The following is a 16,898-nucleotide window of genomic DNA, read 5'->3' on the forward strand; positions in this document are numbered from 1 at the left end:
GATATACCACAATCTTTCACTAAATTTTTCCATTCAATATATTTTTCTCCTTACTAAGAACACATTCCTAATTTTATAATGGAAATCCAAGGAATAATGAGATTCAATTTTAAAGAATTCTTTTGAAGTAAATACTATCTACATGTTGCAGATCATTAAAGAAAAATCTAGGGGCTACAAAAATTATGGAATTATTTTAAATTGCTCTAAGTAAGTTGCATTTTTTGAAAAAATCATAATACATTGATATCATAAATTGTATTAATGAAGTGGAGAAAGATTCAGTTATCATTATCCAAGAATCATAATCAACTAGTTTTTGTGTCAGTTCCAAGATAACTTAGGCCAAGAAAAGGTAGATCTTTTTCTATGTCAAAATCATAAGCATAATGCTCATAATTATTGCATTTCTGGTTAGTTACATGGATATTGCTTGCAGGATTTCAAACTTTATTGATTTCTAAAAAATTTAATTACAGAAGACAACCTTTTTGCTTTTGAAAAAAATAAGAATTTGAAGAATGTTTCTTTGCTTGTGGTTTTTCTTACTGTTAATGATTTGGAAAATAACATTTGAAACACTCCATTTGCTGAAATGCATTTTTATTTATGCCTATTTTCTCCCAAATTATGTTTCTAATAAAGTTGCTTGAAGGGAACTGTTATATTGTACTAAGCCTAGACTTAAAAATCATTTATTAAACAATAACACTGTCCAATTCCAGAAAAATTTCCAATCTACTACATAAGTAATGTGAAAACAACCCTAGAATGTTTATAGCAAAAATATGCAGATATTCCAGGCTTTATGCCTAATTGCCCTCTAACCTCAAACCTTCAATAAGCAAACAAAGACAAAATATCCCTCTGGAGTCCTGTAGGTCTCATGGGAAATCAAGGGTTAACTTTCCCTGTAAATCAGTGGAAAGATTCCAGGATAAAATATCCTGTATTTGCAGACACCCAAAGACTATAAAAAATCTCTTAACATAAGTACAATTGCTTTTAATTGTAAACCTTTTTACATGTGAGAATTACAACAATACGGAATACTATAAGGATTATACTTGGAAAGCTAAGTGGCAATAACTATAAACCCATTATTGATGGGAGAAGGGATAAGCAAATATCTTGCTTATTAAAAAAAAAAAAAAAGCCTGAGAAATAGAATGGTGGTTGCCAGGGGATGACAGTTTGAGTTTTGCAAGATAAAAAACAGTTCTGGAGAGTGTTGTACAACAAGGTGAATATACTTAACAAAATATAGTTAAGAAGGGTTAATATAATAAGAAATGGTTACAATGGTAAATTATGTTATGTGTGCTTCTTTTTTAACCACAACTAAAAAAATTCAAACAAGACCAGAGAGTAAGGTATTCAGATTGACTAAGGATATCTTTTCTACATCCAATAAATTGTAAGTAGATAACTTAAAAAAAAGGATTGAGAAAGTAATTTGAGATTTAGAGGGTCAACTTGTGAGAAAATGAAAGATAAACCACCTATGAAAATAACATTTCAGGCTGGAAAGATGCAGAACGTTTTGGTTGGGAAACCTGGGGAGCACACACTCAGTGGTGAAATGTCAAGTAGTTTGAATTATGAGTTTAGGAGGTGGGGGAGAAACTAGCATTCCCCGTGATTGTTGCCCAGGAAGCTAGCCAAAATGATAGTACGAAACCTTAAATACTTGCATTTATGTATTTAGCTTCTCTGTGTTTAAAGTGAGCCCTCGTTATTATTTATTTAATATGATAAAAACTCATTTTCCCATGTGTTACTTATGGCTGACAGTATTAAAACCTAAACAATTCCAGCTGAAAAAATGATATGGATAAAAGGCTACAAGTCTAGGTCCCTGACAAAGAATGGCTAGCAGTCCACTTGTATCACAAACAGCAATTTCTGAACCCCACTCTGGATCAACCAAATCGGAACCTCTGGTGATGGGATCCCGAACCTACATTTGCAAAGCACGATGTACACTAGTACTTGAGAATGACTGAACTACATTTCAAAGGGAGAAACTGCTGTCATTTTAGTGGAAGGGTAGAACTCCTTTGAGGCAAATATGGAGTTTAATGCTTAAGGGCGTCTTGATGACATCATCATGGCCATGAGGCTTTGAGTTCCTCAGGGGTGCATTGAAGATTCTCTGCTGTTTTAAAGGAGGGCCTATTGGAGTAAAGCAATCTCTTTGAAGTATCAGAATAGACACATTCCAAGGCGAATCAAATGGTAGTTTGTGCTAAGAGCCAGCTGTTGGGCTACGATCAAAATTTTTAGAGCTACAATGAGAACAGCTCTAAAGCAGGGATGACAAATAGCAAATATTTGGCACGAGTGCTGTTTCTCTCTCTTTCCTTCTGGATGCAGATTTCAAATTCTCAATATAGGCAAGTTAAGGCAATCAATTATAGTAACAATCAATTGTAGTAACTTCTCCATGGGCAGGGAAGGGATGGGGTAGGACTGGGTTCTCTTTATAATTTACACACACACACACACACACACACACACTCACACATAATATTTGTGCACAGTAAAATTTACTTAGCTAAATATTTAGAAATGTTGTAATACAGATATAGTTTATAGACTTTGGTGTAATATAATTCAACTTAGGTCTCTCTGTAAAAGGTATTTGTCTACTAGAGATTTGGAAATGTTACAGTACCAGAAGAAAGCACAGCTGACTGGAAGAAGTGACAAGAAAAAGTGGACCCTCCAAGTGAGAACTGAGTTTCATATTGGTTCATACTAGATCCCTGAATTTACATATCATCACTACAACTATCCATCTATCCTTAACAGAGCCTGAAACTCTCCAGGAGAGAATCACACATGTTATTTGCAGAAATAATCAACTCACTTGAAAACCTACTTTCTAAAACAGAAAATTTAATATGAAATTAGCAAACTATGTTGGTTTTTTCCATCTTAAGTTAAATTAATAGTGCAAGAAAAAAAATAAAGAATGAAAATATTTTATTGCTTCAACTTTTAACTAGAATTTAATCTGGATTTTTATAAAGATAAACATTATTTGCTAATATCCAATCATTTGATTTTCCAATTTACTGTATTATTTCTGTCTTTCCAAATAAATCCTTAGCAGCTACTTCTGAGTAGCAATATAAATGTATTCGTTTTTATAATTGTTTCTAAAAGATGATTAAGTAAAAATTTTCTCATAAAAATTAGAAAAGCTAGACTTAATTTTGCAGTGCAGATTTCATAAAACCCATCTTAATTCATTTAATTAGATAAGCTCATGAAATTTTGAAGACTGTTTCTTATATTATTTTTCAATAACAAGGGGTGGAAGGAAAAAAGTCTTTCTTAATGTTTTCAGAATAATACTAGAAAAATTGAATTCACACTTCTTTATTCAACTTGGTAAATTAACAGAGACCCTGAATACAAGAGTTCCAAGTATCATTCCCCAGAATCCTGTTTCTCAGAGTCGATAAGAATCTTAAGGTAATAACAATCTATTTCTTTTCTGATTTGTTAATTCCCTCTAGCATCCTACATTAAGTGCATGTCCAGTCTCTGACTTAAATAATTCCGGCAACATGGAGGTAACACTGCTTCTTAAAGTTTGTTCTCATGTTGATTTGAAATCTATAAATCTGCCATAAATCTCTATTCTGTCTGAAGCCTACTCAAATTATAATTCTAAGACTTAGATTTTTTAAATCTAAAATTTAAGTTGTAGCAATAATACAAACAGAATAGAGAAAAGAAAGTTACACTATCTGCAATGATCCTTTTGAGTTGGTCACTATCTCTGTTATGTCAGGGGTTAATCTTTCACAATTAGAAATTCATTCATTCTTTTGGAGCACTAATCATTGAAGGGGTAGTAGTTACAAAAAGAAGTTAATGAACTTACAGAACTGCCAAAACTCTAGAAATGAATTAATTTAGTATTTCTGTTAGGATGTGATCCACTAGAATGATAGCTATTAAGAGGTTATTTGTAGTCATATGTATTAATTGAATAGATTTACAAACAAGATATGGCTTTATTAATTTTGATCAACACAATTGTAAAATGTCTATAGGTTGGCAAACATAAGTTATTTTTAAATATATTAGTTACATTTTAAAATAATATGCTCAATGAGAAGTCAGGTAGAGTATTTCTAAATTTAAGTCAATTGGTTCAACTGTTAATTTTTTAAAAGTACCATAAACACACTGCAGTATATATATAGTTACTCTATCCTGCATGTATAGATAGGACACAGGAAGATGGTGAAAATATATGCTTTTTAAAAGAAATTAGTATATTTACCACATATATTTTAAGAGATAATCAGCATTTTAAGCTTTAGCCTTTATTTTCTGTTTACTTAGCCTATTTAAGTAATTATGAACCATCTGAGCAACATGACATTATGAAATGTAAGTTCTCTTTAAGTCCTAATATTTAATATTCACTAAATTTGTATTAATAATTCTTGAGTATAGAAATTATTCAATTTCCTTTACTAAGATTTATACCCCAGAATTATTTAATAAATTACAAATAAGCTTGTCTCCATATATTTGAACTCTAAGCTTTTCATATATAGATTCATAATTAATCATTCCTATCAGAATGATCTCAAGACAGCTGTCAAAAAATCAGAGGGAACAAAGAAAAGTTATTAAATATAGTGAAAGGATAAAAAGGAAAGAAAATAAATTTAACCTAAACTCTAGTCAATTTATAAAAAATGTTTGTTTTAAGATTTGTAAACTTTTCAAGGCAGAATGAGTAGCACTGAATCTTCTTTCTAAGATGCTACAGCTGTTTTGACCATGTTCCTCCTTCACTATCTTTTGTAGCTAATCTAAAATCACATCAACCTACAGCAGTGGTTCTTAAATGTGGTTCCCACATCAACTGCAGTGGTTCACCTGGGAATGTCAGAAATGAAAAATTTTAGTTCTCTTCTCCGCGCCCCCCCGCCGCGCCCCCCCCCCCCCCTTGCTGGCCTAGGGAGCAGAAACTCCGGAGGCGGGGGCCACCAATCTATGGTTTAACAAACCCTGTAGGTAATTCTTAATCACACTAAAGTTTGAAAACCACTGGCCTAGTGGAAAAAAATGTCTACCTATAAATAGGGCAGTCATTTCAGTTTATCTGTTGGGAGTTAAAGAAGAGGAAACATAGTAATTAAATATGGAAATGAACAATGTAGGAAGAGTAAGACGACAGGAAAAAGTGGCAATAAGTCAATAAAACTCTCACTAATATTGGTAAGATTTATTTACAACTGATTTAACATGACCATTCGTTTTTGGTTCATGAAAATAAAATTGTAGATCTACGGTGAAGAGTAATTTGTCTTCTCTCTGCCCTTAAGGGTAGAATTGAGATGATCCATCTACATGTTCATTTGATGCCTTTAAAAATTATTGACATTTATTTCAAATAGTTGGTTGAAATGAGAGGTTCAATATGTAAGCTATACTAAAGATCAAATAAATTGTATTTATTAGCACCATCCTTTAACCAACTAGAGGAACCCTCATATAAGCAAGTATATGTCTCTTGTTGAACTAGACCCATCTATAGGAAACAGTTTGGGAAAGATAATTCCCAGTAATCTGAGGCAGATTTATTTATAGTGGAGGAAGGGGGTAGACTGTGATTTATTAGTTAGCAGACTAAATTTCAGATTAAGTCTTAAAGGCAGTGTAGCCTGAATGAGCACAATCTTTGGCTTGTCAATTTGGGTTCAAATATAACTCTGAAATATCAAACCAGTTTTTAAACCTCTGGGAAAATATATTAAAATGGAGATGATATGAGGGTTGTTAAGAGACTTAGAAATAGTAGATATAAGGGGCCCAGCAATGCCTAGTATATGGTCAGTATTCAATAAGTAATAGTTATTAGTATTAATACATTTTGATTTTTCCTTTTGTTACCACCTTCTCTTTAAAAATGGTCATGGTGCAATTTTCCTAAAGGCTAATTCATTTCTGAAATCACCTGTAAATCATGCTAGACAAAATATTTTCTGAAGATCCACTGAGTATTGAAGAGTTGGATAACTGACCTTTCAGTCCAAGTGGAATGTTATACAGAAATATGGCAAGAATGTTGAAATTAATTGAGTGAAGTATTATCCCTTCCTTCTCAGAGTCTATAGATCTAGTTCAGTGCTCGGCAAACCGCAGCTTGCGAGCCACATGCGGCTCTTTGGCCCCGTCAGTGTGGCTCTTCCACAAAACACCGGCTCTTCTACAAAATACCGACTTCTGCGCATGGGCCACAAAGTTTCAATCACACTGTACGTGTGCGCCCGCACTTGGTATTTTGTGGAAGAGCCACACTGAAGGGGCCAAAGAGCCGCATGTGGCTCACGAGCCGCGGTTTGCCGACCACGGATCTAGTTCATAGGGCAATTTCTAAATTTTCAAAGAGCAGCTTTAGTTTTTATTGTTTTAATTGTTATCTGAACAAATAAATAGGACGGAGTAGGGCCATGGTCATAGTGGGAGGAATTTGTGTTTTTACCCACTTCCAACAGGTTACAGCGTATGGAGCGAGGAAAAGGAGGGAAGAAATTAACAAAATTACATATGTGTATATACACTGCAAAATACACTTTGGTTACTCTTAAACATTGTCTTTGATAAACAAATAGGTACCAGAAAGAGATGTCTAAGGAGAAAGGTGTCACTCTTTTTTAATCTTCCCTATAGACAGTGGTGGTGGCACTGCAAGCTGGAGGACTAGGGTGCCTAAATAAATGCCTCTAAGACAGAAACCTTGTGTGCTTCCTCTCTTCCCCTCCAATCATCAACCTTTACAGTTTTTCAAGAATAAAAGCAAATAAACAAACCCATTATAATGTTTTATCTTTGCACATCCTACTACTTATTGGTCCTCTAAAACAGAACCATAGTGTTCACAGCAGTTCAGTGCCCTTCCTTATTTTCTTTGTTAAATGTCATTATTTGTAATGTTCAATAGGACCAAGGAAAAAAAGGTCAAAAGCAGTATTTGAATCTCAGGGACCACGGCAAAGATAGTTGCAGTGTATTATTTAGCAATGTAATAATATATAGCTATTCCAGAAGCAATGACATTTCAAGAAGTGATTTTATCTTTAACCCTTTTCGGTCCAACCCCGAGGTTGACTCGACTGACCAGGCGCTAGGAGCAGGTCCAACGTCGAGCAATAAGAACATTAAAAAGTTCAACATTCAATCCCGTCAATTAATTTGGACCAGACTGTTTGAATTCCAAAAATAACATTAGACCGCAAAGGGCTAAAGTTCTCTTGTCATGCTGAATATGAGAAATGATTATAGAATGTGTAGAAACAAGTGATGATTCCAAAGAATGAGACCTCATATAGATAATAAAAATACTTCTCTAAAAAAATCAAAGCATAGTAGCTATGTAGTTAGTATACAACAATTTGGCCTTAAAAAGAAATAGCAAAATTTTATTTTGTGTGGCTAAACAGATTGTGTGTGTGTGTGTGTGTGTGGCTAATCAGTTCTATATATATAAAAGCCTAAATGACTGTCTGACTGTTTGACTGGTAGCTATGATGTGCAATGACCACCAGGGGGCAGATGCTCAATGCAGGAGCTGCCGAGCTGCAGTGATTTGGCAGCTGTGGTTCTTGGGTGACGCACCGGGAACCAGAGGAGAGGGAACCTGATTCTGGTGCGTCACCTGAGAACCGCCCTCTCACAATCCAGGTCTCCTCGGGGGATGTCAGAGAGACGGTTTTGGCCCGATCCCCGCAGGCCAGGCCTAGGGACCCCACTGGTGCACGCACTGGGCCTCTAGTAGAATTATGAAAGTTTAGAATAGGAGGGAACCTTAGCTTTTAGCACAGTCTTGTTCATTTTTCATATAAGGAAGCCATTTAACAAAAGTTACATCATTTGCTCTAGGCCAGGCCATTCACTGGCAGAATTAGGTATTATTATTCTTTTTCAAATGCTCTTTTAAAGGTTAAATAGGGATTTAGTTTTGAGAATGACTTATTTTTTTATTTCTGTTTCCGTTAGATTGATTTCTTTTGTTATAGGCAAGCAAAATAACCAGCAGATACCATTCTCTTCTCTTTCTTATTTTATATCAGCCACCTCTAGGTAACAACCTCATTAAATCCACAACAAATAACAAAGAATATCCTGAAGAAGAGTATTATCCAATAGAACCACTTCCTTTAAGAAAAAAAAAACACTAAGTATTTCATTATAGAGGAGTCTCAGATAAAATAAATTCTGACTTTAATCAGATCAAATACAATAATCAGATTTATACCATTATTTTGATAAAGGCAAAAACCAACAAAAGTGACCCCTCCCCAATCTTACACTTTGAGCAACTCTAACTTTTATACACTATGAACACTTTTCTTAGGGATTACTTTCTCCACCCCCCCACTTTTTTTTTTTTACCCCTACTATTTCCTGGGAACAATGAAAACTTTGAATGGAATAACACAGAAACCAAGTATAATGGGGTAAATGAGAGACAGACAACTCGTATTCAATTTTAGAAAAAAGTCAACAACATTCAAGAAGAAACTATATATTCCATTTAAGTGAGTATTTTTTTCATATTCACATCACAATCTGACTTCACTGTGGAAGTACTAATTCATTATGAATATGTTTTTATTTACTGGTAGATGCCCCTGGCCTCAATCAGAATAAGAAATTACTCAAAAGAGATATTCAAAAGAAAGTAAAAATTTTAAGACATATATTACCACAAAGCACCAGTATGGGACACTCCTTGAGGAGGGAGGGAAATTGTTAATATTTTTTAGCCTAAATTTAACCAAAACTCATTTTGAAGATGAATTTACCTTCCTTTACGACCCCTCTCTTCAAAGAAGGAACAATACATATAAACCATTTTAAAGTTAAACAAGTAAATACCCAGATATCTTTACCAATGTTATAGATTCTGCAAAGGATAGTTATTTGTCATTAAAATAAAAAAAGCAAACTCTTTTATGTTTTAAAAATATATATTTAAGAGAATCCTGTTTTCTAACAACACCTCTCTCATTTTACAAACAAAATCATGACACCAATTATGGAGATATGATTCTAAAGTTTAAACCAATGCTTACATTTCTTTCAAACCTTTTTAACATTTTCGTAAAATTTACAGAAACCAACCCATTAAAAAACTTCTTTCTCAACCCATATATTCTTTAAGATAAGCCTAATAGCATTGGATCTTTTACCCTGGTTGCTTTAATTTATGATTAGATAGTATCCTTCGGGATTCAAGTATAAAACCTTTACTTTTTCAGATAACAATTCTCCTTGGTGGTCCTTAGAAAAGTGACTTTAAATGCCCCCTTGATGTGAATAAAAAGAAAATTATTATTTTGGGGGAGAACTATTAAAGTAGTTTTGTCCATATTTTCAGGAATAATAATTATGTAACATCATTTTTAAACATTTATATTTGCTATTTTATATTTTTCCAGCAGAGAATGGAGATGGTTCAGTTGTACTTGCGACATCATAGCCCCAAAGTTTTTACTCTTTCCCCAAATCATCATGGTATCTTCTGGTCCCAAGGATATCTGACTGGCCCTGGGTCCTTCAATGGGGAATCAATGCTTTAAAACAATCAGGACTAGTTTTATCCCTTTGTTTAGTCTTGGATTTGAGTAAATTGCTAAATGAATTATTCATAATAACTTTATGTCTTTCTCACCAAAAACATTAAAGCTCATGTTAATAAATCAAATGATTTCAAGAGAGTATAACATAATTTTTTGCTATAATTCTAGTATTCATTTGCGCTTATAACTCATTCCCTTTTTTCTAAAGAATAAGATAATAGTAACGGAACCACTACAATTGGACTAAAGGTGGTAATTTGTTAAAACTTTTGATATGGGTGTTTTTCATTAGAGAACCCAGTTAATCTAAAATAACATGTGGTTAAATAATTTAATATTCTGCTGGTCCTGATCTGTATTACTTCAGGAAAAAGATCAATACTTTTTGGGGAAGAGGGAAGATAGGAAGGCAAGATGGCTAGGCATAGGGAAGGGAAACTGAATATTTATACATTTTAAAATTAATATATACACATAGTATTTGCATTTTAAGTAAATGCCAATGGGATTCATTAAAAATTTTAAGGTTCTCTTTGTGTAATAATATAGTTCAAATTAAATGCTATGTTAGCTAGATCAAGTACCAGTATAAAATTAAAAGGAAAGAATCCACTTATAATGACAGATCTAAAATTGATACTACTGGGTATAGGATAGTGTATGTGATATGTTTTAATTTGTATGTTTAAAAAGGATGTATGTATGAATCCATATGCTTGTATATGCAGAGTAACTCTAGAAAGATATACAAGAAATTGGTAACATTGGTTGCTACTTTTCATTTTCTACCCATCTGTAGATTCTAAATATTATGTTTTCCATATTAAAAAATATTGATTAAAAACCCACTACTAAAATAAATTTAAATTACTGAAAAAGTCATGTCAAATTAAGAAAAAGACTTTTTCCACATTATACAAAAAAATACACTAACACATTGTTTTTCTAAGACCCACCTACATAAATTTGGGTAAATTTACTTCATAACAGAGTAACTGTAATCTAAAAACTCAGTTTTCACATGACATTAAATTGGGAAAACACATTTTCCCTGTACCTCACTGCTACAACATTGTGGACTATGGATTGTCTTAACAGCATGCTAACATCCTTATTCTCTTTCTCTCATGGGCTAGTCATTAGCCACTACTTTCTCTATGAAATTCGAGAAATCTTTAAGGAAACTTCAGAGAGATTTTAAGAATCCTATTTGGCAGTGATAAATATTATGCCTGTATTATTCTGTTGGCATAGAATAAATTTTTAACTTCTCTTTGTGGTTTATTTTAGATTTTATCCCGCCAAAGATGTGTGGTGTTTTGGTAAAGACACACTTCACACTATGTGGTGACTAAGCAAAGTCTTTACCTAAAGCTTGGAATCAGATTTTTATAAATAGTTCTAATGAAAAACATTTTGAAATAAGCAGGAAAAGAAATCTTACACTTATGAAAAAATTATTTTCAGGACACCACTTAAAAATTCAAATTAAGTCCTATTCACTTAAATATTAAAATAAACCATAAAACAAAATCTAAAGGAATGATAATATATTTTTCAATGGTAGCTGCTTATTCAAAATGAGTGTTTGAGAGTATATTCCAATTTTATCCTCTTCAAATTGTGCAGCTCAGATAAATGTTTATTTTACTGAAAATATTTGCAAAATTACAATATAAATACATGATTATATTAAGATAGGATGACTATTTATAATGTATTCTTATCCATAGATATAAAATGAATGCAGTAAATATAGTATACTCTCGATGAATTGTTAGTACACAGTGTTTCTTAGTAAAGTACATACAACCTATTATTAAGCAACAATTATCTAGTTTTCAAATGTACATTTCAGGAAAATTTTAGGATGAAAGGATACAATAAGTCCCCCAATACTATTTGTGTTTGGTGAAAGTTAGTTCTTCTGCAAATTTTGAAATAATATATTTATCTCAGCAATTGTCCTTAGGCACTTTGCATTTCCTCAATTTGAAATTTTATTTCTTTAGTCTGGCTGTTTTCTTAATGACACCAGATCAGTCAACCATACTTTTAATTCTAATACAGTCATATACTGTCTTTTCATTAGTCATTTAAACACATATCAACAATGAAACAGAATCATTCAAAAAAATTTGTCAGCACAAATTCCAAAAATTAACTTTTAGGGTATCATGGGGAGTCTCAACTAGATATAGTCTCAACTGTAATATTAATCTGGGCTAGAAATTGTTTTGTTTTTTAATCGATTCTAGTCCTTAAAAATACAAATATGAACTCTACTTTAAAATTCTTTGCTAAATGTATTGGGCTTTGTTTTAAAAGCATCTTCTATCCTCCTTCTCCATTACATCAATTTAATGGAAACTTGTTAGTACAGCAGTTCCAACACAAACATATGCATGCAAGAGATCTTCCTATAGATTCTAACTACATAGTAATTGAAACACATCCCACCCGTCAAGTGGCATAAATGTACATCTTTTATATACAAAAGGTAAAGTGCATTATTAAATTAGTGAACTGACAGATTGTCTGCCTGGATCATATAGCTTTCAAATAGACAAATGTGAAATTCTCCCATTAGAACCAATTATTTCAAGAGGTTCCAACTAGCTTTTCCACCCTGTCATTTATTTTTTGGCCATGCTCTTTAGTGCAAATAAGCTTGTGTTTGACTCAAGTTTAAGGGACATGGCAATTTGGGGCTTTAACAAGAAAAATTATAAAATGTGGCAGAACATTAATACTTTTATAATACATTGCATCTTTTGCATATAAGCAACAGATTAGTGCTGCTTTCAATTGCTAGGAGCACACTGCCAACTATTATGAGGAACCCGTTTCCAAATTTCATACTATTAGCTTATATTATTACAGTTTGAGTCTGTACCACATTATGCTTGGGTTATTATGTGCAAACATCACCAGTGTTTTACAATTGTACAGTGAACTAGGAATTTTGGTTACTAACTTTAATGCTCGTGTTTTGACTTCTAAATATCCTCTTGCCTTAAGAGTTTAATGTCTTCAAGGCAGGGATCCTGTTATTTTGAAGACTACCATGTACACTTGCAAGTCCATTTATGTCACAAATGACAATAAATAAAATGTATATTGCACAGATAAGAATAGTAGCTTATTTTACAAGATACATGGCAATACGTGTCCTAATACCAGAGTTTTGAACTGGATCTTATTTGATTATGGCTAATGATTGACTGGGAATCTTAAGTATCAAAAAAATAGCATAATTTCATTTTTCAATGAATACATTAACTATGAAAAAATGAAACAAAAGGACTGGCAGAAGGCTAATGATTCTAAAGCATATTCAGTTGCCAGTAATAGATGGTATATAAACATCTATCCAATCTGTAGCTTTGAGATGGTAAAAACTTTTAAGTATACATACAATTAGAAAATTTGGCTGCTTAATGAACTCTTTACTTAAATATTAGTGCAAAATTAAACTAATAATATTTATATACAATAAATTAAAGATATTTATCTTTAAATCTGACATAGTATTGTGTGTATGTATATATACATATATATAACACATATATACATACACACAATCATATATATATATGTATATATATATAGACACACTCAAATTTTATCAGACTAAAAACCAAAAAAGAAATCATTTAGACTTAACGGATATAAATATTTTAGAAGAGAAGGTTTTAAGAGAGAGTATACAGTCACAACAATAGTGATAGGAACACTCAAATACTGGAATATTCACAGCTCCAGCTTGCCAAAATCTGACAGGTTGATTATTATTAATAGGCACTATGATGGGCAGCAATAACAATCAGTAGTACAATAATTCAAGTGCATACCACTCCTTCATATACCCAAAACGACTTTTATCAAACCTACAATAGTTACTTTAGTTAGGACTGTTTAAAGATCCTTGATACTTTTAGAGTCTAAATACCCACCATGTGCTATTAACTCTAGTACTAACATTATCTTCTAACCTTCAGTTGTTCCGTAGTGATCCAGATGGTCCACCATTATAATGCACTAATGACATTCCTTCAAACTACTTGAGGAAATGTGAAATACAATCTGCAAACCAACACCAGCATATATGTCTGGGTTACTGAATGTTTGTTTTTAAGTCACATAAACCAGTGAAATTAATGTTCTCAATTCATACCATAAAGCTTCCTTAATGATCTTCCTTAAATGTATTTGGGGACAAACCTCTGAAGGAAAAAAATTTGTTAAAATAACCTCAAGTTACTTATAGCATATAAAAGAAGAGCTATATTCTGATCTCAATCCATGCAGCCAGCTCTCATCAATGAGAGCTATATTTGGGGGTTGAAATCAGTGTCTGGCCCTTAAACACGATATTATGGACTTACTGTGTGGGAGGGGAATACAGCCAAGATAAAAGACAATCATTTCATTCAGAATAAAATGCAGCTCAACAGATAAAAATCAGTCAGTTAATACAGGGTGGGTTGGTACACATATACACTATAACCACTTGTTTAAAAAATTGCGTAGGTGTTGAAAAACTGCTGTGGCACTTACTGAAAAGTAATTTTTAATACATGTAAATGGGTGAGTCTTGTGTAAAGTAAACCTTTTTAAGTATTATAAAGAGCACCTTGGAAAATGCCTGAATTTTCCTTTCAAATATATTTATAACCAATCTTCAAATAATATTTTTCCCAGGCTGAAAATTTACATTCTAAATGTTTTTTAGAAAAATCGTTTCCTCCCCCGCCCTTGGAATTAAAACACCTGTAAAAATCAGGTTTATACTGGAAGTGTTGACTCAGTTTTAAGGGTAGCAATTGCAAAAGTGCTACCAAAATATATCGTTACAGATGTATTTTTGTATCAGTTAACTGGTGCACCAACCCCTCTGAAATAGTGTTAAAGAAGAAGCATAAAATATAACACCTTGAGTCCATGATATATTTTGGGAAAAAAACCTCTCACAACCTTCAAATTAGCATGAAAAGCTAAAACAACAAAATTTCCATGGCAAAGCCATGGGATGACGCTTTCCCCTCAATAATGACATAAAAGTAATTCCTGAAACTTTGGAAAGTCAATAAAAATCTATGATACAATCAATAAACAGGAGTGAAGATGGGATTGCAACTAACTTAGAATAACCAATTAAAACTCTCCCATAGCTTTGATATGGCAACTATAAACTGTAGAGTTACCACACAATTTTAAATTATGGAATACTATAGTAACTCTAAGATTTTATTCTTTAATGGTACTGTTTAATATTCAGTTATCCAATGGACAATTAATATATTTCAACTTGTACTTTTATAAATAAATATATTTATATTATACTTGAGGTCAATTTCTGTTCTGTGGTAACTGTCCTATAGGAAGCTTAGCAGCTTTTAATGAGAAGGAATGGGATACTTTTTTTGGGAACTTGTTAAATAGTAATTCACACTTCCAGATTAAATATATGTATCTTTTTTCAGGATTATGTCATAGTGCAATGTAAATCTTAGTTATGATATTTAGAAGGTCAGAATGTCACATTCTGTGCTGATTTGCATACTTCAATAGTCTGGAGCAGATGAAGCAGCTAAACTATTTAGCTCTGGGAAGGTGGGAATTCCCATAAGAATTATAGTGTTCTATGTATAACATAACATGAGAATCGGACTCCTTGAAGTATAAACTATAGAGGTATTACTAATAACAAAGGGCCAAAAAAGAGGAAAAACTTCTTCAAATGATTACGGATCAGTACTTTTAGCCAATTTATGATTTTTAAATTTTGCCTGATGGAGTTCAATTTCACTCTAGTCGAGGCATTCTTGTTCTTCACCACTGGCCCTTCTGCCATCCATTTTCTTTTCTTTATGGCTGTTGCATATTTTCCTCATCTCTTCTTCATACTTGATAAAATTCTCCCCAAACCTTGTCCAAGCTTTGAACGGAACAGTAATAGTATTACGGTAAGGTGGCCTCACCTCACTTACCTTCAGGAAAATTCCATATTTATTAGAGCCCACATCAAAGTAGAACCTTTTATTGTCCACTCTGAAAGAAGTCCCCTCGGGGAGCTCAAGCGGGTCATCGTCTCCACCTCTTCGTTCTTCTATGTCCCCTTCGCCATAGTCTTCGATGAGCTGAACCAAGGCATCACGAAACTCAATCATTCCTTGTGCTGGGAGGACGATCGTCTGCTCTTGGCCCAAACTGTGGCCAAAGTAACCTATCATGCCAGTCCCCCGCATCATGGTTTGCCTAATCCGCAGGAAGCGACCCCGCTGGTTTTCCTTCAGGTCCAGATAATACTTCCTATTGTCCCTCTCTATGTAGTCCGTTTTGAGGACGCTGTGGGGGTGCTCCTCGGACCCCACGGACACGGGTGGGGAGGGTGCCAAGTGCTTCTGTCTCCGCCTGGCGCCCGGCTCTTTGCCGAGGCCGTGCTCTGGCCGGTGGCCCTTCAGGCCCAGGTGGGCGTAATGCTCGATGAAGTCCCCGAGACAGTCCTTCAGCTCCGCGGCCACCGACAGGGACAGGGTCAGCTTACTCTTCCTGATATTGTCCTGCCGGCCTCTGCCGATCCAGACTTCGGCGATCTTTAGGAATCGGCCCCGGGAGCTTTGCTTCACGTCCAGGTAGAACCTCTTTTTCTGGATGTCCACTCTTTTGGAGGCCAGCTCCTGGATTTCGGCCGCGCCCCCGGGCTTGATTCGCGCCGGCTAGTGCCGCGTAGTGGGGGTAGTGAGCGTGCTGGGCTTGGGGGTAGAGTCTACTCTTGCTTAGGCCAGAGCCCCCTACATTCTTGCCTCCACGGCCGCGGCCGCCGCCGCCGCCGCCGCCTCCCCTTCGCCTGACTCTTTCCATCTTCAGCTGCAAGTGACAAATATATACATAGGGTGTTGTGGTGAATACCAAGTTATCACTATACCCGGTATCCATATATCTGTGCTTCCCTTCCGTATGCCCGGTAGGGACCCTGATTTTCGGAAACGAGTGGAAGGGCATCACAGATTGGGAGTTGGATACCGCCCACAGAGAGTGCTTTAAGTTCAGACAAACAAGAAACCTCCACGGTTTTTTCTATCTGAGGATAAATAGAATATGGACTACTTTTCTCTCTGTTTTGAGAGAGGTAAGGATGGGCTGCGGTGGGGAAACCATCCCTGCCAAGAGAAAATAAAAAGCATGAGAGCACTGATGCTCACCTCCCGTGAGGCAGACGTGAAGTGGTAGGAACGAGGCGCCCCTATTTATAGTGTAGATGCTCGACGAGGG

General features: G+C 34.4%; 1 protein-coding gene across 1 annotated transcript in view; it reads right to left on the bottom strand.

Annotated features, from left to right (window-relative positions):
- Nucleotides 1-16,487, bottom strand: part of PURG (purine rich element binding protein G) — a 30,871-nt gene extending 14,384 nt beyond the window's left edge. The window contains 2 exon segments of the mRNA XM_006109957.2: nucleotides 15,614-16,324; nucleotides 16,326-16,487. Coding sequence (XP_006110019.1) covers nucleotides 15,614-16,324; nucleotides 16,326-16,487 — 873 coding nt within the window.
- Between the last annotated feature and the right edge of the window lie 411 nt (nucleotides 16,488-16,898).

This window comes from Myotis lucifugus, unplaced genomic scaffold (assembly GCF_000147115.1).
Source record: "Myotis lucifugus unplaced genomic scaffold, Myoluc2.0 scaffold_26, whole genome shotgun sequence".
Classification (NCBI taxonomy): Eukaryota; Metazoa; Chordata; class Mammalia; order Chiroptera; family Vespertilionidae; genus Myotis; species Myotis lucifugus.